The sequence below is a fragment of the Oncorhynchus clarkii genome, chromosome 26 (assembly GCF_045791955.1).
Source record: "Oncorhynchus clarkii lewisi isolate Uvic-CL-2024 chromosome 26, UVic_Ocla_1.0, whole genome shotgun sequence".
In the NCBI taxonomy this organism is placed as follows: domain Eukaryota; kingdom Metazoa; phylum Chordata; class Actinopteri; order Salmoniformes; family Salmonidae; genus Oncorhynchus; species Oncorhynchus clarkii.
Window position 1 is genome coordinate 49,978,860 of NC_092172.1, and position 24,988 is coordinate 50,003,847.

Sequence of the window (24,988 nt, forward strand, 5' to 3'; positions counted from 1 at the left end):
TGGTGTTCCAAAAAAGGTCCAGTCGCCAGGACCACAAATTCAAATTCCATCTAGACACCGTTGCCCTAGAGCACACAAAAAACTATACATACCTTGGCCTAAACATCAGCGCCACAGGTAACTTCTACAAAGCTGTGAACGATCTGAGAGACAAGGCAAGAAGGGCATTCTATGCCATCAAAAGAAACATAAATTTCAACATACCAATTAGGATTTGGCTAAAAATACTTGAATCAGTCATAGAGCCCATTGCCCTTTATGGTTGTGAGATCTGGGGTCCAGCTCACCAACCAAGACTTTACAATATGGGACAAACACCAAATTGAGACTCTGCATGCAGAATTCTGCAAAAATATCCTCCGTGTACAACGTAGAACACCAAATAATGCATGCAGAGCAGAATTAGGCCGATACCCACTAATTATCAAAATCCAGAAAAGAGACGTTAAATTCTACAACCACCTAAAAGGAAGCGATTCCCAAACCTTCCATAACAAAGCCATCACCTACAGAGAGATGAACCTGGAGAAGAGTCCCCTAAGCAAGCTGGTCCTGGGGCTCTGTTCACAAACACAAACACACCCCACAGAGCCCCAGGACAACAGCACAATTAGACCCAACCAAATCATGAGAAAACAAAAAGATAATTACTTAACACATTGGAAAGAATTAACAAAAAAACAGAGCAAACTAGAATGCTATTTGGCCCTTCACAGAGAGTACACAGCGGCAGAATACCTGACCACTGTGACTGACCCAAAATTAAGGAAAGCTTTGACTATGTACAGACTCAGTGAGCATAGCCTTGCTATTGAGAAAGGCCGCCGTAGGCAGACATGGCTCTCAAGAGAAGACAGGCTATGTGCTCACTGCCCACAAAATGAGGTGGAAACTGAGCTGCACTTCCTAACCTCCTGCCCAATGTATGACCATATTAGAGAGACATATTTCCCTCAGATTACACAGATCCACAAAGAATTCGAAAACAAATCCAATTTTGATAAACTCCCATATCAACTGCGTGAAATACCACAGTGTGCCATCACAGCAGCAAGATTTGTGACCTGTTGCCACGAGAAAAGGGCAACCAGTGAAGAACAAACACCATTGTAAATACAACCCATATTTATGCTTATTTATTTTATCTTGTGTCCTTTAACCATTTGTACATTGTTAAAACACTGTATATATATATATAATATGACATTTGTAATGTCTTTACTGTTTTGAAACCTCTGTATGTGTAATGTTTACTGTTAATTTTTGTTGTTTTTCACTTTCTATATTCACTTTGTATGTTGTCTACCTCACTTGCTTTGGCAATGTTAACACATGTTTCCCATGCCAATAAAGCCCTTGAATTGAAATTGAATTGAATTGAGAGAGAGAGAGAGAGAGAGAGAAAGACCACAGGGAAACAAGATGGCAGAGAGAGAGAGAGAGAGAGAGAGACCACAGGGAAACAAGATGGCAGAGAGAGAGAGAAAGACCACAGGGAAACAAGATGGCAGAGAGAGAGAGAGAGACCACAGGGAAACAAGATGGCAGAGAGAGAGAGAGTGATAGAGAGAGAGAGAGAGAGACCACACTAGGTCCTGGAGCTGTTGTCAGAGGACAAACACTAGGTCCTGGAGCTGTTGTCAGAGGACAAACACTAGGCCCTGGAGCTGTTGTTAGAGGACAAACACTAGGCCCTGGAGCTGTTGTTAGAGGACAAACACTAGACATGTCCTGGAGATGTTGTCAGAGGACAAACACTAGACATGTCCTGGAGCTGTTGTCAGAGTACAGACACTAGGCATGCCCTGGAGCTGTTGTCAGAGGACAAACACAAGTCCTGGAGCTGTTGTCAGAGGACAAACACTAGACATGTCCTGGAGCTGTTGTCAGAGTACAGACACTAGGCATGCCCTGGAGCTGTTGTTAGAGGACAAACACTAGGCCCTGGAGCTGTTGTCAGAGGACAAACACTAGACATGTCCTGGAGATGTTGTCAGAGGACAAACACTAGACATGTCCTGGAGCTGTTGTCAGAGTACAGACACTAGGCATGCCCTGGAGCTGTTGTCAGAGGACAAACACAAGTCCTGGAGCTGTTGTCAGAGGACAAACACTAGGCATGCCCTGGAGCTGTTGTCAGAGGACAAACACAAGTCCTGGAGCTGTTGTCAGAGGACAAACACTAGGCATGCCCTGGAGCTGTTGTCAGAGGACAAACACTAGGTCCTGGAGCTGTTGTCAGAGGACAAACACTAGGTCCTTGAGCTGTTGTCAGAGGACAAACACTAGACATGTCCTGGAGCTCTTGTCAGAGTACAGACACTAGGCATGCCCTGGAGCTGTTGTCAGAGGACAAACACAAGTCCTGGAGCTGTTGTCAGAGGACAAACACTAGGCATGCCCTGGAGCTGTTGTCAGAGGACAAACACAAGTCCTGGAGCTGTTGTCAGAGGACAAACACTAGGCATGCCCTGGAGCTGTTGTCAGAGGACAAACACTAGGTCCTGGAGCTGTTGTCAGAGGACAAACACTAGGTCCTTGAGCTGTTGTCAGAGGACAAACACTGAACATGTCCTGGAGCTGTTGTCAGAGGACAAACACTAGGTCCTGGAGCTGTTGTCAGAGGACAAACACTATGCATGTCCTGGAGCTGTTGTCAGAGGACAAACACTAGACATGCCCTAGAGCTGTTGTCAGAGGACAAACACTAGGTCCTGGAGGTGTTGTCAGAGGACAAACACTAGGTCCTGGAGCTGTTGTCAGAGGACAAACACTAGGCCCTGGAGCTGTTGTCAGAGGACAAACACTAGACATGCCCTGGAGCTGTTGTCAGAGGACAGACTAGGGTCCCCCAGTCACACCATAATTCACACGGGAACAAACGACCTGAGGGCCCAGCAGGAAAGGGACTGATTGAACAAGCTTCTTCTACTTTCCCCCAACGCACCAGTGGTTACATCCACCCTGCTACCATACAGTGGGTGAATGCAAGCATTTCCCTGGACTGTGCGGCCCAGACCAGCGAGACACCCTCCCAGACCTGCAAAGACCCCCCCCCCAGAAGGACCTGCACCAAGAGAACCCACTCCACACACCTACACCAAGACCACAGCATCACCAGCCACTGTATAAAAGCCAAGCGCTAAGAATGAGGAGGCAGTTCTTCCATGGAAGAGCTCGGCTTTGTTGTCCTCTGTAATAATAGTCCATAGGAGTGCTTTGTTGCGATATAGGAAGCCGACTCTAGATTTCATTTTGGATTGGGAGATGCTTAATGTGAGTCTGGAAGGAGAGTTTACAGTCTAACCAGACTCCTAGGTATTTGTAGTTGTACACATATTCTAAGTCAGAACCGTCCAGAGCAGTGATGCTGGACAGGCGGGCAGGTGCAGGCAGCGATCGGTTGAACAGCATGCCTTTAGTTTTACTTGCATTTAAGAGCCGTTGAAGGCCACGGAAGGAGATTTGAAGCTCGTCTAGAGGTTAGTTAACACAGTGTCCAAAGAGGGGCCAGAAGTATACAGAATGGTGTCGTCTGCGTAGAGGTGGATCAGAGAATCACCAGCAGCCAGAGCAACATCATTGATGTATACAGAGAAGAGTGTCGGCCCGAGGCTTAAACCCTGTGGCACCTCCACAGAGACTGCCAGAGGTCTGGACAACAGGCCCTATGATTTGACACACTGAACTCTATCTGAGAAGTAGCTGGTGAACCAGGCGAGACAGTCATTTGAGAAACCAAGGTTGTTGAGTCTGCCGATAAGAATGTGGTGATTGACAGAGTAAGAATGAATACGGCTGCACAGTATTGTCTCTTATCGATGGCGGTTATGATATCGTTTAGGACCTTGAGCGTGGCTGAGGTGCACCCATGACCAGCTCTGAAACCAGATTGCATAGCGGAGAAGGTACGGTGGGATTCGAAATAGTCAGTAATCTGTTTGTTAACTTGGCTTTCAAAGACCTTAGAAAGGCAGGGTAGGATAGATATAGGTATATAACAGTTTGGGTCTAGAGTGTCTCCCCCTTTGAAGAGGGGGATGACTGCAGCAGCTTTCCAATCTTTGGGAATCTCAGACGATACGAAAGAGAGGTTGAACAGGCTAGTAATAGGGGTTGCAACAATTTCCGTAGATCATTTTAGAAAGAGAGGGTCCAGATTGTCTAGCCCGGCTGATTTGTAGGGGTCCAGATTTTGCAGCTCTTTCAGAACATCAGCTATCTGGATTTGGGTGAAGGAGAAGTGGGGAGGCTTGGGCGAGTTGCTGTGGGGGGTGCAGGGCTGTAGACCGGGGTAGGGGTAGCCAGGTGGAAAGCATGGCCAGCCATAGAGAAATGCTTATTTAAATTCTCAATTATCGTAGATTTATTGGTGGTGACAGTGTTTCCTAGCCTCAGAGCAGTGGGTAGCTGGGAGGAGGTGCTCTTATTCATGGACTTCAGTGTCCCAGAACTTTTTTGAGTTCGTGCTACAGGATGCAAGTTTCTGTTTGAAAAAGCTAGCCTAGGCTTTTGTAACTGCCTGTGTATATTGGTTCCTAACTTCCCTGAAAAGTTGCATATCACGGGGGCTGTTCGATACTAATGCAGTACGACACAGGATGTTTTTGTGTTGGTTAAGTGTAGTCAGGTCTGGGGGAGACCCAAGGGCTATATCTGTTCCTGTTTCTAAATTTTTTGAATGGGGCATGCTTATTTAACTTCTTGACCATACTTGAGACGCAGACGTCTCAAGTATGCCCCTGGAAATGCAAATGCGCTACGCTAAATGCTAAATGTACTCGTTACAACTCAATCTTTGATCAAAATTCACAAGCAGGGTATTGAATTAAAGCTACACTCGTTGTGAACCTAGCCAGCAAGTCAGATTTTTAAAATGCTTTTCGGCGAAAGCATGAGAAGCTATTATCTGATAGCATGCACCCCCCAAAATGCCAGCACGACACGTAAACAACAGATTTTGCGGTAGCCGGCGCTACCCAAAACGCAGAAATAAAATATAAAACATTCATTACCTTTGACGAGCTTCTTTCTTGGCACTCCTATATGCCCCATAAACATCACTATTGGGTCTTTTTTTCATTTAAATCGGTCCATATATACCCAAAATAGCTTTGTATGGAAGCTGTGTCATTCAGAAAAAAACATCGTTTTTAAACGCTGCGTAATTTTTTTTAATTAAAAAAGTCGACGATAAACTTTCACAAAACACTTCGAAATCCTTTTGTAATCCAACTTTAGGTATTAGTAAACGTTTATAATCTATCAAAATGATTACAGGGCGATGTATTTTCAATAGGTCTTCGCTTGCAAATCAATGGCTTCTAATGTCTTCATCAACTGCATCCGGGTGAAGACTGGGAAAATGGAGGTCAGATAGATGGATTTTCCAACAATTAATTCAATTGAAAATGAGGACAATGGCGCCATCGTGTGGAATTTGTATGAATTTCAGGCAGGTCGATATTAAATTCTGTTCTCTTTTAACAACTCGTGGAAGTGACTTATGGAAATTATTTTTAGCTTTCAGAGAGCAGTTTTTCTTGCGTTTTTCAACGAAACACACGATCTGTTATAGTCACAGCCGTGATTTAACCAGTTTTATGAACTTCAGAGTGTTTTCTATCCACACATACTAATCATATGCATATACTATTTTCCTGGCATGAGTAGCAGGACGCTGAAAAGTTGCGCGATTTTTAACAGAATTTTCGAAAAAGGAGGGGGTAGAAGTAAGAGGTTTAAGATGGTGAGGAAAGCACTTTTAAAGAATAACCAGGCATCCTCTACTGATGGAATGAGGTCAATATCCTTCCAGGATACCCGGGCCAGGTTGAATAGAAAGGCCTGCTCGCTGAAGTATTTTAGGGAGCGTTTGACAGTGATGAGGGGTGGTCATTTGACCGTAGACCCATTACGGATGCAGGCAATGAGGCAGTGATCACGGAGATCTTGGTTGAAGACAGCAGAGGTGTATTTGGATGGCAAATTGGTTAGGATGATATATGTGAGGGTGCCCGTGTTTACAGATTTGGTGTTGTACCTGGTAGGTTCATTGATAATTTGTGTGAGATTGAAGATAGATTTTGGGCAATCAATTCACATATGGTGTCCAGGGCACAGCTGGGGGCAGAAAGTTGTCTATAGCAAGCGGAAACGGTGAGAGTCTTGTTTCTGGAAAGGTGGATTTTTGAAAGTAGAAACTTGAATTGTTTGGGTACAGACCTGGAAAGCATGACAGAACTGTTATCTCTGCAGTAGATTGCAACTCCACCCCCTTTGGCAGTTCTATCTTGTCGGAAAATGTTATAGTTAGGGATGGAAATTTCAGGGTTTTTGGTTAATTTCTTAAGTCAGGATTCAGACACGGCTAAGACATCCGGGTTGGCAGAGTGTGCTAAAGCAGTGAGTAAAACAAACTTAGGGAGTAGGCTTCTAATGTTAACATGCATGAAACCAAGGCTTTTACGGTTACAGAAGTCAACAAATGAGAGCACCTGGGGAATGGGAGTGGAGCTAGGGGCTGCAGGACCTGGATTAACCTCTACATCGCCAGAGGAACAGAGGAGGAGTAGGATAAGGGTACGGCTAAAGGCTAAAAGAACTGGTCGTCTAGTACGTTCGGAACAGAGAGTAAATGAAGCAGGTTTCTGGGAGCGATAGAATAGATTCAAGGCATAATGTACAGACAAAGGTATGGTAGGACGTGAATACAGTGGAGGTAAACCTAGGTATTGAGTGATGATGAGAGAGATATTGTCTCTAGAAACATAATTTAAACCAGGCGATGTCACCGCATGTGTGGGAGGTGGAACTAAAGGGTTAGCTAAGGTATATTGAGCAAGAGGCTCTACAGTGAAATAAGGCAATGATTACTAACCATAACAGCAATGGACAAGGCATATTGACGTTAGGGAGAGGCATGCGTAGCCGAGTGTGACCTTAATTGCCTACCGTCTGTAAGCTGTTAGTGTCTTGACGACCGTTCCACAGCTGCATGTTCATTCATTGTTTATGGTTCATTGAACAAGCGTGGAAAACAGTGTTTAAATCCCTTTACAATGAAGATCTGGGAAGTTATTTGGATTTTTACTAATTTATTTGGATATTTATTTTTATTTTTCCCTTTTGTACTTTAACTATTTGCACATCACTATAACCCTGTACATAACCACGATATGACCATTGAAATGGGTCTATTACTTTGAAACATGTGACTGTAATGTTTACTGTTCATTTTTATTGTTTATTTCACTTTTGTTTATTATCTACTTCACTTGCTTTGGCAATGTTAACACATGTTTCCCATGACAATAAAGCACTTTGAAAGAGAGATAGAGAGAGAGAGAGAGAGAGAGAGAGAGAAAGAGAGAGGGAGAGAGAGACAGACAGACAGAAAGAGAGAGGGGGAGAAAGAGAGAGAGAGAGAGAGCGAGAGCGAGAGAGAGGGAGAGAGAGAGAGAGAGAGAGAGAGAGAGAGAGAGAGAAATAGAGCAAGAGAGAGAGGTAGAAAGAAAGAGAGAGCGAGAGAGAGAGAGAGAGAGAAAAAGGAGAGAGAAAAAGAGAGAGGTAGAAAGAAAGAGAGAGCGAGAGAGAGAGAGAGAGAGGGGGATAGAGAGAGAAAGAAAGAGAGAGAGGGAGAGAGGAGGTGGAGAAGGAGATTAAATGTACTTACGTAAGACAGCCCTGAAATGATCTCCTTCTCTTGTGTTTGGTAAACATTCATTGTGTCTTCTGTTTGAGGGATAAAAGAATAGACAGAAAACAACCCTGAAATCAAAAGGCTGTACAGAGCCACCAGAGGTGACACTCCCAGGACATGTTACCCCCCCCCCCCCCCCCCCCCCACCAGAGGTAACACTCCCATGACATGTTACCCCCTACCAGAGGTAACACTCCCATGACATGTAATATATTACCCCCCCCACCAGAGGTGAATCCCATGACATGTTATATATTACCCCCCCCCCCACCAGAGGTAACACTCCCATGACATGTTACCCCTCCACCAGAGGTAACACTCCCATGACATGTTAACCCCCCACCAGAGGTAACACTCCCATGACATGTAATATATTACCCCCCCCCCCCACCAGAGGTGACAATCCCATGACATGCTATATATTACCCCCCCCCCCCCCCCCCACCAGAGGTAACACTCCCATGACATGTTACCCCCCCACCAGAGGTAACACTCCCATGACATGTTACCCCCCACCAGAGGTAACACTCCCATGACATGTTACCCCCCCACCAGAGGTAACACTCCCATGACAAGTTACCCCCCACCAGAGGTAACACTCCCATGACATGTTACATGTTACCCCCCCACCAGAGGTAACACTCCCATGACATGTTACCCCCCCACCAGAGGTAACACTCCCATGACATGTTACCCCCCACCAGAGGTAACACTCCCATGACATGTTACATGTTACCCCCCCCCCCCCCCCACCAGAGTTAACACTCCCATGACATGTTACACCCCCACCAGAGGTAACACTCCCATGACATGTTACATGTTACCCCCCCACCAGAGGTAACACTCCCATGACATGTTACCCCCCCACCAGAGGTAACACTCCCATGACATGTTACAAGTTACCCCCCACCAGAGGTAACACTCCCATGACATGTTACCCCCCCACCAGAGGTAACACTCCCATGACATGTTACCCCCCACCAGAGGTAACACTCCCATGACATGTTACCCCCTCACCAGAGGTAACACTCCCATGACATGTTACCCCCCACCAGAGGTAACACTCCCATGACATGTTACCCCCCACCAGAGGTAACAATCCCATGACATGTTACCCCCCCCCCCCCCACCAGAGGTAACACTCCCATGACATGTTACCCCCCACCAGAGGTAACACTCCCATGACATGTTACGTGTTACCCCCCACCAGTGAGTTCAATCCCTGTGTCATCCCTTCCAGATGTTTCTCCCACTTCCCTGTCTCCTCCTCTGATGCCCTCACTGTTAAACATGGCCTCAAAAATCTTCTTCTTTTTTTTAAACATCAAATTGCAAAAAAAACAACACCACCAAACAGTTCCTCCTACTTCAATGACCACGGTATGGAGCAGGGCTCTCCAACCCTGTTCCTGGACACAAGGGTATCTCTCCCTAGGACCATGGTATGGAACAGGGCTCTCCAACCCTGTTCCTGGACACGAGGGTATCTCTCTCTAGGACCATGGTATGGAGCAGGGCTCTCCAACCCTGTTCCTGGACACGAGGGTATCTCTCCCTAGGACCATGGTATGGAACAGGGCTCTCCAACCCTGTTCCTGGACACGAGGGTATCTCTCCCTAGGACCATGGTATGGAACAGGGCTCTCCAACCCTGTTCCTGGACACGAGGGTATCTCTCCCTAGGACCATGGTATGGAACAGGGCTCTCCAACCCTGTTCCTGGACACGAGGGTATCTCTCCCTAGGACCATGGTATGGAACAGGGCTCTCCAACCCTGTTCCTGGACACGAGGGTATCTCTCTCTAGGACCAGGGGTTGGAGAGTCCTGCTATGGAGAATACAGACAGAAATAACATCTCTACCAACCACATCAGTCTGTTGTTAGCAGTAAAGTCAGTCTGTCAATTGCAGTAAAGTCAGTCTGTCGTTAGCAGTAAAGTCAGTCTGTCGTTAGCAGTAAAGTCAGTCTGTCAATTGCAGTAAAGTCAGTCTGTCGTTAGCAGTAAAGTCAGTCTCTCGTTAGCAGTAAAGTCAGTCTGTTGTTAGCAGTAAAGTCAGTCTGTTGTTAGCAGTAAAGTCAGTCTGTTGTTAGCAGTAAAGTCAGTCTGTTGTTAGCAGTAAAGTCAGTCTGTTGTTAGCAGTAAAGTCAGTCTGTTGTTAGCAGTAAAGTCAGTCTGTCGTTAGCAGCAAAGTCAGTCTGTCGTTAGCAGCAAAGTCAGTCTGTCGTTAGCAGTAAAGTCAGTCTGTCGTTAGCAGTAAAGTCAGTCTGTCGTTAGCAGTAAAGTCAGTCTGTTAGCAGTAAAGTCAGTCTGTTGTTAGCAGTAAAGTCAGTCTGTCGTTAGCAGTAAAGTCAGTCTGTCGTTAGCAGTAAAGTCAGTTTGTTGTTAGCAGTAAAGTCAGTCTGTCGTTAGCAGTAAAGTCAGTCTGTTGTTACCAGTAAAGTCAGTCTGTCGTTACCAGTAAAGTCAGTCTGTCGTTACCAGTAAAGTCAGTCTGTCGTTAGCAGTAAAGTCAGTCTGTTGTTAGCAGTAAAGTCAGTCTGTTGTTAGCAGTAAAGTCAGTCTGTTGTTAGCAGTAAAGTCAGTCTGTCGTTAGCAGTAAAGTCAGTCTGTCGTTAAGCAGTAAAGTCAGTCTGTCGTTAGCAGTAAAGTCAGTCTGTCGTTAAGCAGTAAAGTCAGTCTGTCGTTAAGCAGTAAAGTCAGTCTGTCGTTAAGCAGTAAAGTCAGTCTGTCGTTAAGCAGTAAAGTCAGTCTGTCGTTAAGCAGTAAAGTCAGTCTGTCGTTAAGCAGTAAAGTCAGTCTGTCGTTAAGCAGTAAAGTCAGTCTGTCGTTAAGCAGTAAAGTCCGTCCAGTTATGTTGACACAGTGGAAACATTATCTAACCTGTGATGTGTTCATAAGAGTGACAACAGCGTGCTACACAGACATCGATCTATGTACAACGGCCTGATTTCCCATAAAACACTTCAACTAAAAACCATTCAACTGTGACAAAAACACACACTGTCATGACAAGTGAACTAACTTCCTTTCATGGATAACATTTAAAAACAAGCTACAAATAAAATAAAGTTTAAAATGTTCCACTAGTCATTTCCTTCTGTGCTTTTCTTTTACAACTTATTTTAAAACAACAACAACAACAAAAACGTTACCAAGTCACAATAAACAATATAATAGTATTACCGTGTGTGTGTGTGTGAAGAATCCAGTCACAGACTAGCAAATACAACCACAAATCAGATCTAACATCATCACCCGTGGACTGTGTTTAGCTTGGTAGGATTAATCAGTCAGTGTCACACTGTCCTGGTTTAGCTTTGATCAGAGGAGGGGGAGGGAGACCTCCTCATAACATTGTCTTAGCTTTGAAGAACATGAGAAGAACTAAAAGAACAATACCTTGGCTGTAGAGAGAGGAAAAGAGAGAGCGGTTTGTAGAGTTGTAGCCACTGAAACTTAAATCCTAATGCTTCTATATGAGGAAACCTTGGCTCCTGTGCTCTAGGATAGACAGTCCCGTGCCTATCACTGAACTTGATGGCGACTCAAAGGTTAGCTTGTGCACAGGTCTTTGTCGTAGGGCTGTGACGATTATGACATTTGGGGTGATGACTCCTTGTCATGCAAAATGGACATTGATATTGTAATAATAGTAGCTAGGACACATACCTAATGAATTATAGCTAGGACACATACCTAATGAATTATAGCTAGGACACATACCTAATGAATTATAGCTAGGACACATACCTAATGAATTATAGCTAGGACACATACCCAATGAATTATAGCTAGGACACATACCTAATGAATTATAGCTAGGACACATACCTAATGAATTATAGCTAGGACACATACGTAATGAATTATAGCTAGGACACATACCTAATGAATTATAGCTAGGACACATACCTAATGAATTATAGCTAGGACACATACCTAATGAATTATAGCTAGGACACATACGTAATGAATTATAGCTAGGACACATACCTAATGAATTATAGCTAGGACACATACCTAATGAATTATAGCTAGGACACATACGTAATGAATTATAGCTAGGACACATACCTAATGAATTATAGCTAGGACACATACCTAATGAATTATAGCTAGGACACATACCTAATGATTTATAGCTAGGACACATACCTAATGAATTATAGCTAGGACACATACCTAATGAATTATAGCTAGGACACATACGTAATGAATTATAGCTAGGACACATACCTAATGAATTATAGCCAGAACACATACGTAATGAATTATAGCTAGGACATATACCTAATGAATTACAGCTAGGACAGACCTAATGAATATAACACAGCTTTGTTGACACACTTGGCTCAAAAAAAGCGAATGGTTTTGACACCTTGGAACTTCTGGAATTCGAACTCCGACTCTGCTGTTCTGCTTGTAAAATGACCACCAACATTAAAAATGAAAAATTGCTATTGAGTAAACTATATGTACCCCCCCCCCCCCCCAACACTCCCTAAAATAAATGTATTACAATAATTGTAATGTAATTATTAGGTCAATTTTTTATGTTTTAATTCACGGCAAGGTTATCGTCCATAATTGACGGTTCCACGACTATAGGATAGTTGTCAGGCCTCTCTAACGTGTCCCATCTGGCTTGTGCCCATCACAGACTCACATACCACGGATTTAAATGGTTCACAATGCACCTATTCCAGACATAGTCCATAGTGCACTATATATAGGGAACAGGCTGCCCAGGGCCCAGGTTAAAAATAGTGCACAATATATAGGGAACAGGCTACCCAGGGCCCAGGATAAAAAATAGTGCACTATATATAGGGAACAGGCTGCCCAGGACCCAGGTTAAAAATAGTGCACTATATATAGGGAACAGGCTGGCCAGGGCCCAGGTTAAAAATAGTGAATATATAGAAAGGCACCACACCACTCTGACATCAATAGGTTATAGAGGGAGATACGTAGAGTCAACGCCAATAGGTTATAGAGGGAGATACGTAGAGTCAACACCAATAGGTTATAGAGGGAGATACGTAGAGTCAACACCACTCTGACACCAATAGGTTATAGAGGGAGATACGTAGAGTCAACACCAATAGGTTATAGAGGCAGATACGTAGAGTCAACACCAATAGGTTATAGAGGGAGATACGTAGAGTCAACACCACTCTGACATCAATAGGTTATAGAGGGAGATACGTAGAGTCAACACCAATAGGTTATAGAGGGAGATACGTAGAGTCAACACCACTCTGACATCAATAGGTTATAGAGGGAGATACGTAGAGTCAACGCCATTAGGTTATAGAGGGAGATACGTAGAGTCAACACCACTCTGACATCAATAGGGTATAGAGGGACTTCCCTGCCACCTACACACACCACTCTGACATCAATAGGTTATAGAGGGAGATACGTAGAGTCAACACCACTCTGACATCAATAGGTTATAGAGTGAGATACGTAGAGTCAACACCAATAGGTTATAGAGGGAGATACGTAGAGTCAACACCACTCTGACACCAATAGGTTATAGAGGGAGATATGTAGAGTCAACACCAATAGGTTATAGAGGGAGATATGTAGAGTCAACACCAATAGGTTATAGAGGGAGATACGTAGAGTCAACACCAATAGGTTATAAAAGGAGATACGTAGAGTCAACACCAATAGGTTATAGAGGGAGATACTTACAGTCAACACCACTCTGACATCAATAGTTTATAGAGTGAGATATGTAGAGTCAACACCACTCTGACATCAATAGGTTATAGAGGGAGATACGTAGAGTCAACACCAATAGGTTATAGAGGGAGATACGTAGAGTCAACACCACTCTGACAACAATAGGTTATAGAGGGAGATACGTAGAGTCAACACCAATAGGTTATAGAGGGAGATACTTAGAGTCAACACCACTCTGACATCAATAGTTTATAGAGTGAGATATGTAGAGTCAACACCACTCTGACATCAATAGGTTATAGAGGGAGATACGTAGAGTCGACACCAATAGGTTATAGAGTGAGATACGTAGAGTCAACACCAATAGGTTATAGAGTGAGATATGTAGAGTCAACACCACTCTGACACCAATAGGTTATAGAGGGAGATACGTAGTCAACACCACTCTGACATCAATAGGTTATAGAGTGAGATACGTAGAGTCAACACCACTCTGACATCAATAGGTTATAGAGGGACTTCCCTGCCACCTATACACACCACTCTGACATCAATAGGTTATAGAGGGACTTCCCTGCCACCTACACACACCACTCTGACATCAATAGGTTATAGAGGGACTTACCTGCCACCTATACACACCGCTCTGACATCAATAGGTTATAGAGGGAGATACGTAGAGTCAACACCACTCTGACATCAACAGGTTATAGAGGGAGATACGTAGAGTCAACACCACTCTGACATCAACAGGTTTTGGAGGGACTTCCCTGCCACCTATACACACCACTCTGACATCAATAGGTTATAGAGGGACTTACCTGCCACCTATACACACCACTCTGACATCAATAGGTTATAGAGGGAGATACGTAGAGTCAACACCAATAGGTTATAGAGGGAGATACGTAGAGTCAACACCAATAGGTTATAGAGTGAGATACGTAGAGTCAACACCACTCTGACATCAATAGGTTATAGAGGGAGATACGTAGAGTCAACACCACTCTGACATCAATAGGTTATAGAGGGAGATACGTAGAGTCAACGCCAATAGGTTATAGAGGGAGATACGTAGAGTCAACACCAATAGGTTATAGAGTGAGATACGTAGAGTCAACACCACTCTGACATCAATAGGTTATAGAGGGAGATACGTAGAGTCAACACCACTCTGACATCAATAGGTTATAGAGGGAGATACGTAGAGTCAACACCACTCTGACATCAATAGGTTATAGAGGGAGATACGTAGAGTCAACGCCAATAGGTTATAGAGGGAGATACGTAGAGTCAACACCACTCTGACATCAATAGGTTATAGAGGGAGATACGTAGTGTCAACACCACTCTGACATCAATAGGTTATAGAGGGAGATATGAAGAGTCAACGCCAATAGGTTATAGAGGGAGATACGTAGAGTCAACACCACTCTGACATCAATAGGTTATAGAGGGAGATATGAAGAGTCAACACCACTCTGACATCAATAGGGTATAGAGCGACTTCCCTGCCACCTACACACACCACTCTGACATCAATAGGTTATAGAGGGAGATACGTAGAGTCAACACCAATAGGTTATAGAGGGAGATACGTAGAGTCAACACCAATAGGTTATAGAGTGAGATACGTAGAGTCAACACCACTCTGACATCAATAGGTTATAGAGGGAGATACGTAGAGTCAACACCACTCTGACATCAATAGGTTATAGAGGGAGATACGTAGAGTCAACGCCAATAGGTTATAGAGGGAGATACGTAGAGTCAACACCACTCTGACATCAATAGGTTATAGAGGAGATATGTAGAGTCATCACCACTCTGACATCAATAGGGTATAGAGGGACTTCCCTGCCACCTACACACACCACTCTGACATCAATAGGTTATAGAGGGACTTACCTGCCACCTATACACACCACTCTGACATCAATAGGTTATAGAGGGAGATACGTAGAGTCAACACCACTCTGACATCAATAGGTTATAGAGTGAGATACGTAGAGTCAACACCAATAGGTTATAGAGGGAGATACGTAGAGTCAACACCACTCTGACACCAATAGGTTATAGAGGGAGATATGTAGAGTCAACACCAATAGGTTATAGAGGGAGATATGTAGAGTCAACACCAATAGGTTATAGAGGGAGATACGTAGAGTCAACACCAATAGGTTATAGAGGGAGATACGTAGAGTCAACACCAATAGGTTATAGAGGGAGATACTTAGAGTCAACACCACTCTGACACCAATAGGTTATAGAGGGAGATACGTAGAGTCAACACCAATAGGTTATAGAGGGAGATATGTAGAGTCAACACCAATAGGTTATAGAGGGAGATACGTAGAGTCAACACCACTCTGACACCAATAGGTTATAGAGGGAGATACGTAGAGTCAACACCAATAGGTTATAGAGGGAGATACGTAGAGTCAACACCACTCTGACATCAATAGGTTATAGAGGGAGATATGAAGAGTCAACACCACTCTGACATCAATAGGGTATAGAGGGACTTCCCTGCCACCTACACACACCACTCTGACATCAATAGGTTATAGAGGGAGATACGTAGAGTCAACACCAATAGGTTATAGAGGGAGATACGTAGAGTCAACACCAATAGGTTATAGAGTGAGATACGTAGAGTCAACACCACTCTGACATCAATAGGTTATAGAGGGAGATACGTAGTGTCAACACCACTCTGACATCAATAGGTTATAGAGGGAGATACGTAGAGTCAACGCCAATAGGTTATAGAGGGAGATACGTAGAGTCAACACCACTCTGACATCAATAGGTTATAGAGGGAGATATGAAGAGTCAACACCACTCTGACATCAATAGGGTATAGAGGGACTTCCCTGCCACCTACACACACCACTCTGACATCAATAGGTTATAGAGGGAGATACGTAGAGTCAACACCAATAGGTTATAGAGGGAGATACGTAGAGTCAACACCAATAGGTTATAGAGTGAGATACGTAGAGTCAACACCACTCTGACATCAATAGGTTATAGAGGGAGATACGTAGAGTCAACACCACTCTGACATCAATAGGTTATAGAGGGAGATACGTAGAGTCAACGCCAATAGGTTATAGAGGGAGATACGTAGAGTCAACACCACTCTGACATCAATAGGTTATAGAGGAGATATGTAGAGTCATCACCACTCTGACATCAATAGGGTATAGAGGGACTTCCCTGCCACCTACACACACCACTCTGACATCAATAGGTTATAGAGGGACTTACCTGCCACCTATACACACCACTCTGACATCAATAGGTTATAGAGGGAGATACGTAGAGTCAACACCACTCTGACATCAATAGGTTATAGAGTGAGATACGTAGAGTCAACACCAATAGGTTATAGAGGGAGATACGTAGAGTCAACACCACTCTGACACCAATAGGTTATAGAGGGAGATATGTAGAGTCAACACCAATAGGTTATAGAGGGAGATATGTAGAGTCAACACCAATAGGTTATAGAGGGAGATACGTAGAGTCAACACCAATAGGTTATAGAGGGAGATACGTAGAGTCAACACCAATAGGTTATAGAGGGAGATACTTAGAGTCAACACCACTCTGACATCAATAGTTTATAGAGTGAGATATGTAGAGTCAACACCACTCTGACATCAATAGGTTATAGAGGGAGATACGTAGAGTCAACACCAATAGGTTATAGAGGGAGATACGTAGAGTCAACACCACTCTGACACCAATAGGTTATAGAGGGAGATACGTAGAGTCAACACCAATAGGTTATAGAGGGAGATATGTAGAGTCAACACCAATAGGTTATAGAGGGAGATATGTAGAGTCAACACCAATAGGTTATAGAGGGAGATATGTAGAGTCAACACCAATAGGTTATAGAGGGAGATACGTAGAGTCAACACCACTGCCTCTATGTCAAAGGCTTCACTTACTGAAAGCACATGATTCAATTTGTCAAAGTTAACATTGAGTCAAACATTTACAAAGCAGTAACCACTTGAAAGAGACAAATGAGCGACAATAAAAAAAATAGGTAGGTGAGAGGGTGAGGGAGCACGACGATGACGACAACACTGAGTTCATAACGGTGACTTCGCATTCTTCATTATTTTAGTCAGTCAGTGTTACAAAGGTGGAAACACTGAAATAACACAGAAATTCAGTGTGTGTGTGTGTGTGTGTGTGTGTGTGTGTGTGTGTGTGTGTGTGTGTGTGTGTGTGTGTGTGTGTGTGTGCGTGCGTGCGTGCGTGCGTGCGTGTGTGTTTCAAGGTACAATAATTAAATGTTTGGACCTACTCATTCAAGGCTTTTTCTTTATTTTTACTATTTTCTACATTGTAGAATAATAGTGAAGACATCAAAACTATGAAATAAAACACATGGAATCATGTGGTAACCAAAAAAGTGTTAAACAAATCTAAATATGTTTTATATTCTAGATTCTTCAAAAGAGCCACTCTTTGCACGCTCTTGAAATGAGCGAAGAGAAACGACATGAAGGTCAGTCGCAACAACCATCAAGCGCTGTGACGAAACTGTCTCTCATGAGGACCGCAACGAGGAAAGGAAGACCCAGAGTTACCTCTGCAGCAGAGGATCAGTTCATTAAAGTTAACTGGACCTCAGATTGCAGCCCAAATAAACGCTTAACAGAGTTCAAATAACAGACACATCTCAACATCAACAGTTCAGAGGAGACTGAGTGAATCAGGCCTTCATGGTTGAATTACTGCAGAGAAACCCACTACTAAAGGACACCAATAAGAAGAGGAGACTGTGTGAATCAGGCCTTCATGGTTGAATTACTGCAGAGAAACCCACTACTAAAGGACACCAATAAGAAGAGGAGACTGAGTGAATCAGGCCTTCATGGTTGAATTACTGCAGAGAAACCCACTACTAAAGGACACCAATAAGAAGAAGAGACGTGAAGAATAAACACCTGCAATGAACATTAGACGGGTGAAAATCTGTCCTTTGGTCTGATCAATCCAAATGTGAGATTTCTGGTTCCAACGACGTGTCTTTGTGAGACGCAGAGTAGGTGAACGGATGATCTCCGCATGTGTGGTTCCCACCGTGAAGCATGGAGGTGGAGGTGTGATGGTGCTTTGCTGGTGACTCTGTCAGTGATTTATTTAGAAATCAAGGCACACTTAACCAGCATGGCTACCAGGACAATGACCCAACACACCTCCAGGCTGTAAGGACTATTTGACCAAGAAGGAGAGTGAAGGAGTGCTGCATCAGATGACCTGGCCTCCACAATCACCCGACCTCAACCCAATTGAGATGGTTTAGGATGAGTTAGAAAAAGCAGCCAACTAGAGCTCAGCATATGTGGGAACTCCTTCAACATCTTTGAAAAAGCATTCCAGGTGAAGCTGGTTGAGAGAATACCAAGAGTGTGCAAAGCTGTCATCAAGGCAAAGGGTGACTACTTTGCAGAACACTTTTTTGGTTACTACATGACTCCATATGTGTTATTTCATAGTTTTGATGTCTTCACTATTATTCTACAATGTAGAAAATAGTAAAAAATAAAGACAAATCCTTGAATGAGTAGGTTTGTCCAAACCTTTGACAGCTACTGTAGGTATACATTGTGTAGCCTGTAGAGACTTTTCAAGCAGTGAATAGTCATAATGTTGAATATCTATTGAATATGTGTCTATCTAACTACAGCATCCTAGATTGTGGTTAAAAGCAGCCCAAGCCAGCAACTGTAATTAGCCAAACGTTGTTAGCCAAGGAACCTACGAAAAAGTAGCGGTCTCTTTGGCAAGTATTAGCTATACAATATCAGTTAATATGTATCCATTTCACACGTTTTAACCAACCGATACAGGTACTGTAAAACAAGCTACCTGATTCACCCGATGTCTTCACAGTACATTGTCGTCCCTGTACATTAAGGTCGGCAACCTGGACAGTGCTGTCTTGTAATGCTGAATGGACACATCCACATCAGTCTCAGAATGAGTCGGCCGTCATCCACTGTCACGGAGTAGAGGACCATTGACTACGAGATACAGTAGCAATGATGGCATTGATCTCAACCATATCATGTCTGTTTTGGGTAAGATAATGTAACAACCATATCATGTCTGGTTTGGGTAAGATAATGTAACAACCATATCATGTCTGGGTTGGGTAAGATAATGTAACACAACCATATCATGTCTGGTTTGGGTAAGATAATGTAACAACCATATCATGTCTGGTTTGGGTAAGATAATGTAACAACCATATCATGTCTGGTTTGGGTAAGATAATGTAACACAACCATATCATGTCTGGTTTGGGTAAGATAATGTAACACAACCATATCATGTCTGGTTTGGGAAAGATAATGTAACACAACCATATCATGTCTGGTTTGGGTAGGATAATGTAGTGTAAGCATATCATGTCTGGTTTGGGTAAGATAATGTAACACAACCGTATCATGTCTGGTTTGGGTAAGATAATGTAATGCAACCATATCATGTCTGGTTTGGGTAAGATAATGTAACACAACCATATCATGTCTGGTTTGGGCAAGATAATGTAACACAACCATATCATGTCAGGTTTGGGCAAGATAATGTAACACAACATATCATTTCTGGTTTGGGTAAGATAATGTAAAACAACCATATCATGTCTGGTTTGGGTAGGATAATGTAAAGCAACCATATCATGTCTGGTTATGGTAAGATAATGTAACACAACCATATCATGTCTGGTTTGGGTAAGATAATGTAACGTAAGCATATCATGTCTGGTTTGGGTAAGATAATGTAACGCAACGATATCATGTCTGGTTTGGGTAAGAAAATGTAACACAACCATATCATGTCTGGTTTGGGTAAGATAATGGTAAGATAATGTAACACAACCATTTCATGTCTGGTTTGGGTAAGATAATGTAACACAACCATATCATGTCTGTTTTGGGTAAGATAATGTAACACAACCATATCATGTCTGTTTTAGGTAAGATAATGTAACGTAACGATATCATGTCTGGTTTGGGTAAGATAATGTAACACAACCATATCATGTCTGTTTTGGGTAAGATAATGTAACACAGCAATATCATGTCTGGTTTGGGTAAGATAATGTAACGTAACGATATCATGTCTGGTTTGGGTAAGATAATGTAACGTAAGCATATCATGTCTGGTTTGGGTAAGATAATGTAACACAACCATATCATGTCTGGTTTGGGCAAGATAATGTAACACAACCATATCATGTCTGGTTTGGGTAAGATAATGTAACACAACCATATCATGTCTGGTTTGGGAAAGATAATGTAACACAACCATATCATGTCTGGTTTGGGTAGGATAATGTAGTGTAAGCATATCATGTCTGGTTTGGGTAAGATAATGTAACACAACCGTATCATGTCTGGTTTGGGTAAGATAATGTAATGCAACCATATCATGTCTGGTTTGGGTAAGATAATGTAACACAACCATATCATGTCTGGTTTGGGCAAGATAATGTAACACAACCATATCATGTCAGGTTTGGGCAAGATAATGTAACACAACATATCATTTCTGGTTTGGGTAAGATAATGTAAAACAACCATATCATGTCTGGTTTGGGTAGGATAATGTAAAGCAACCATATCATGTCTGGTTATGGTAAGATAATGTAACACAACCATATCATGTCTGGTTTGGGTAAGATAATGTAACGTAAGCATATCATGTCTGGTTTGGGTAAGATAATGTAACGCAACGATATCATGTCTGGTTTGGGTAAGAAAATGTAACACAACCATATCATGTCTGGTTTGGGTAAGATAATGGTAAGATAATGTAACACAACCATTTCATGTCTGGTTTGGGTAAGATAATGTAACACAACCATATCATGCCTGTTTTGGGTAAGATAATGTAACACAACCATATCATGTCTGTTTTAGGTAAGATAATGTAACGTAACGATATCATGTCTGGTTTGGGTAAGATAATGTAACACACCGTATCATGTCTGGTTTGGGTAAGATAATGTAACACAACCATATCATGTCTGTTTTGGGTAAGATAATGTAACACAGCAATATCATGTCTGGTTTGGGTAAGATAATGTAACGTAACGATATCATGTCTGGTTTGGGTAAGATAATGTAACGTAAGCATATCATGTCTGGTTTGGGTAAGATAATGTAACACAACCATATCATGTCTGGTTTGGGTAAGATAATGTAACACAACCATATCATGTCTGGTTTGGGTAAGATAATGTAACACAACCATATCATGTCTGGTTAGGGTAAGATAATAGTAAGATAATGTAACACAACCATATCATGTCTGTTTTGGGTAAGATAATGTAACACAACCATATCATGTCTGGTTTGGGTAAGATAATGTAACACAACCATATCATGTCTGGTTTGGGTAAGATAATGTAACACAACCATATCATGTCTGGTTTGGGTAAGATAATGTAACACAACCATATCATGTCTGGTTTGGGAAAGATAATGTAACACAACCATATCATGTCTGGTTTGGGTAGGATAATGTAGTGTAAGCATATCATGTCTGGTTTGGGTAAGATAATGTAACGCAACCATATCATGTCTGGTTTGGGTAAGATAATGTAGCGCAAGCATATCATGTCTGGTCTGGGTAAGATAATATAACACAACCATATCATGTCTGGTTTGGGTAGGATAATGTAGTGTAAGCATATCATGTCTGGTTTGGGTAAGATAATGTAGCGCAAGCATATCATGTCTGGTCTGGGTAAGATAACGTAACACAACCATATCATGTCTGGTTTGGGTAAGATAATGTAACACAACCATATCATGTCTGGTTTGGGTAAGATAATGTAACACAACCATATCATGTCTGGTTTGGGTAAGATAATGTAACACAACCATATCATGTCTGGTTTGGGTAAGATAATGTAACACAACCATATCATGTCTGGTTTGGGAAAGATAATGTAACACAACCATATCATGTCTGGTTCGGGTAGGATAATGTAGTGTAAGCATATCATGTCTGGTTTGGGTAAGATAATGTAACGCAACCATATCATGTCTGGTTTGGGTAAGATAATGTAGCGCAAGCATATCATGTCTGGTCTGGGTAAGATAATATAACACAACCATATCATGTCTGGTTTGGGTAAGATAATGTAACACAACCATATCATGTCTGGTTTGGGTAAGATAATGTAACACAACCATATCATGTCTGGTTTGGGTAAGATAATGTAACACAACCATATCATGTCTGGTTTGGGTAAGATAATGTAGCACAACCATATCATGTCTGGTTTGGGTAAGATAATGTAACACAACCATATCATGTCTGGTTTGGGTAAGATAATGTAACAACCATAGCATGTCTGGTTTGGGTAGGATAATGTAACAACCATATCATGTCTGGTTTGGGTAAGATAATGTAACACAACCATATCATGTCTGGTTTGGGTAAGATAATGTAACACAACCATATCATGTCTGGTTTGGGTAAGATAATGTAACACAACCATATCATGTCTGGTTTGGGTAAGATAATGTAACACAACCATATCATGTCTGGTTTGGGCAAGATAATGTAACGCAACATATCATTTCTGGTTTGGGTAAGATAATGTAACACAACCATATCATGTCTAGTTTGGGTAAGATAATGTAACACAACCATATCATGTCTGGTTTGGGTAAGATAATGTAACACAACCATATCATGTCTGTTTTGGGTAAGATAATGTAACACAACCATATCATGTCTGGTTTGGGTAAGATAATGTAAAACAACCATATCATGTCTGGTTTTGGTAGGATAATGTAAAGCAACCATATCATGTCTGGTTATGGTAAGATAATGTAACACAACCATATCATGTCTGGTTAGGGTAAGATAATGGTAAGATAATGTAACACAACCATATCATGTCTGGTTTGGGTAAGATAATGTAACACAACCATATCATGTCTGGTTTGGGAAAGATAATGTAACACAACCATATCATGTCTGGTTTGGGTAGGATAATGTAGTGTAAGCATATCATGTCTGGTTTGGGTAAGATAATGTAACACAACCGTATCATGTCTGGTTTGGGTAAGATAATGTAATGCAACCATATCATGTCTGGTTTGGGTAAGATAATGTAACACAACCATATCATGTCTGGTTTGGGCAAGATAATGTAACACAACCATATCATGTCAGGTTTGGGCAAGATAATGTAACACAACATATCATTTCTGGTTTGGGTAAGATAATGTAAAACAACCATATCATGTCTGGTTTGGGTAGGATAATGTAAAGCAACCATATCATGTCTGGTTATGGTAAGATAATGTAACACAACCATATCATGTCTGGTTTGGGTAAGATAATGTAACGTAAGCATATCATGTCTGGTTTGGGTAAGATAATGTAACGCAACGATATCATGTCTGGTTTGGGTAAGAAAATGTAACACAACCATATCATGTCTGGTTTGGGTAAGATAATGGTAAGATAATGTAACACAACCATTTCATGTCTGGTTTGGGTAAGATAATGTAACACAACCATATCATGTCTGTTTTGGGTAAGATAATGTAACACAACCATATCATGTCTGTTTTAGGTAAGATAATGTAACGTAACGATATCATGTCTGGTTTGGGTAAGATAATGTAACACACCGTATCATGTCTGGTTTGGGTAAGATAATGTAACACAACCATATCATGTCTGTTTTGGGTAAGATAATGTAACACAGCAATATCATGTCTGGTTTGGGTAAGATAATGTAACGTAACGATATCATGTCTGGTTTGGGTAAGATAATGTAACGTAAGCATATCATGTCTGGTTTGGGTAAGATAATGTAACACAACCATATCATGTCTGGTTTGGGTAAGATAATGTAACACAACCATATCATGTCAAATCAAATCAAATCAAATCAAAATCAAATTTTATTTGTCACATACACATGGTTAGCAGATGTTAATGCGAGTGTAGCGAAATGCTTGTGCTTCTAGTTCCGACAATGCAGTAATAACAAGTAATCTAACTAACAATTCCAAACTACTGTCTTGTACACAGTGTAAGGGGATAAAGAATATGTACATAAGGATATATGAATGAGTGATGGTACAGAGCAGCATAGGCAAGATACAGTAGATGGTATCGGGTACAGTATGTACAAATGAGATGAGTATGTAAACAAAGTGGCATAGTATAGTATAAAGTGGCTAGTGATACATGTATTACATAAGGATACCGTCGATGATATAGAGTACAAAGTGGCATAGTATAGTATAAAGTGGCTGGTGATACATGTATTACATAAGGATACCGTCGATGATATAGAGTACAGTATATACGTATGCGTATGAGATGAATAATGTAGGGTAAGTAACATTTATATAAGGTAGCATTGTTTAAAGTGGCTAGTGATATATTTACATCATTTCCCATCAATTCCCATTATTAAAGTGGCTGGAGTTGAGTCAGTGTCAGTGTGTTGGCAGCAGCCACTCAGTGTTAGTGGTGGCTGTTTAACAGTCTGATGGCCTTGAGATAGAAGCTGTTTTT

General features: G+C 42.0%; 1 protein-coding gene across 1 annotated transcript in view; it reads right to left on the minus strand.

The window, feature by feature from the left end:
- The window catches only part of LOC139384896 (ATP-binding cassette sub-family C member 12-like), a 110,553-nt gene extending 99,314 nt beyond the window's left edge, over positions 1-11,239 (minus strand). The window contains exons 1-2 of the mRNA XM_071129796.1: positions 11,105-11,239; positions 7,676-7,731 (exon numbers count right to left, since the gene is read on the minus strand). Of these exons, the coding sequence (XP_070985897.1) occupies positions 7,676-7,726 (51 nt within the window). The 5' untranslated portion in view covers positions 7,727-7,731; positions 11,105-11,239. The remainder of the gene's footprint in view (positions 1-7,675; positions 7,732-11,104) is intronic.
- Between the last annotated feature and the right edge of the window lie 13,749 nt (positions 11,240-24,988).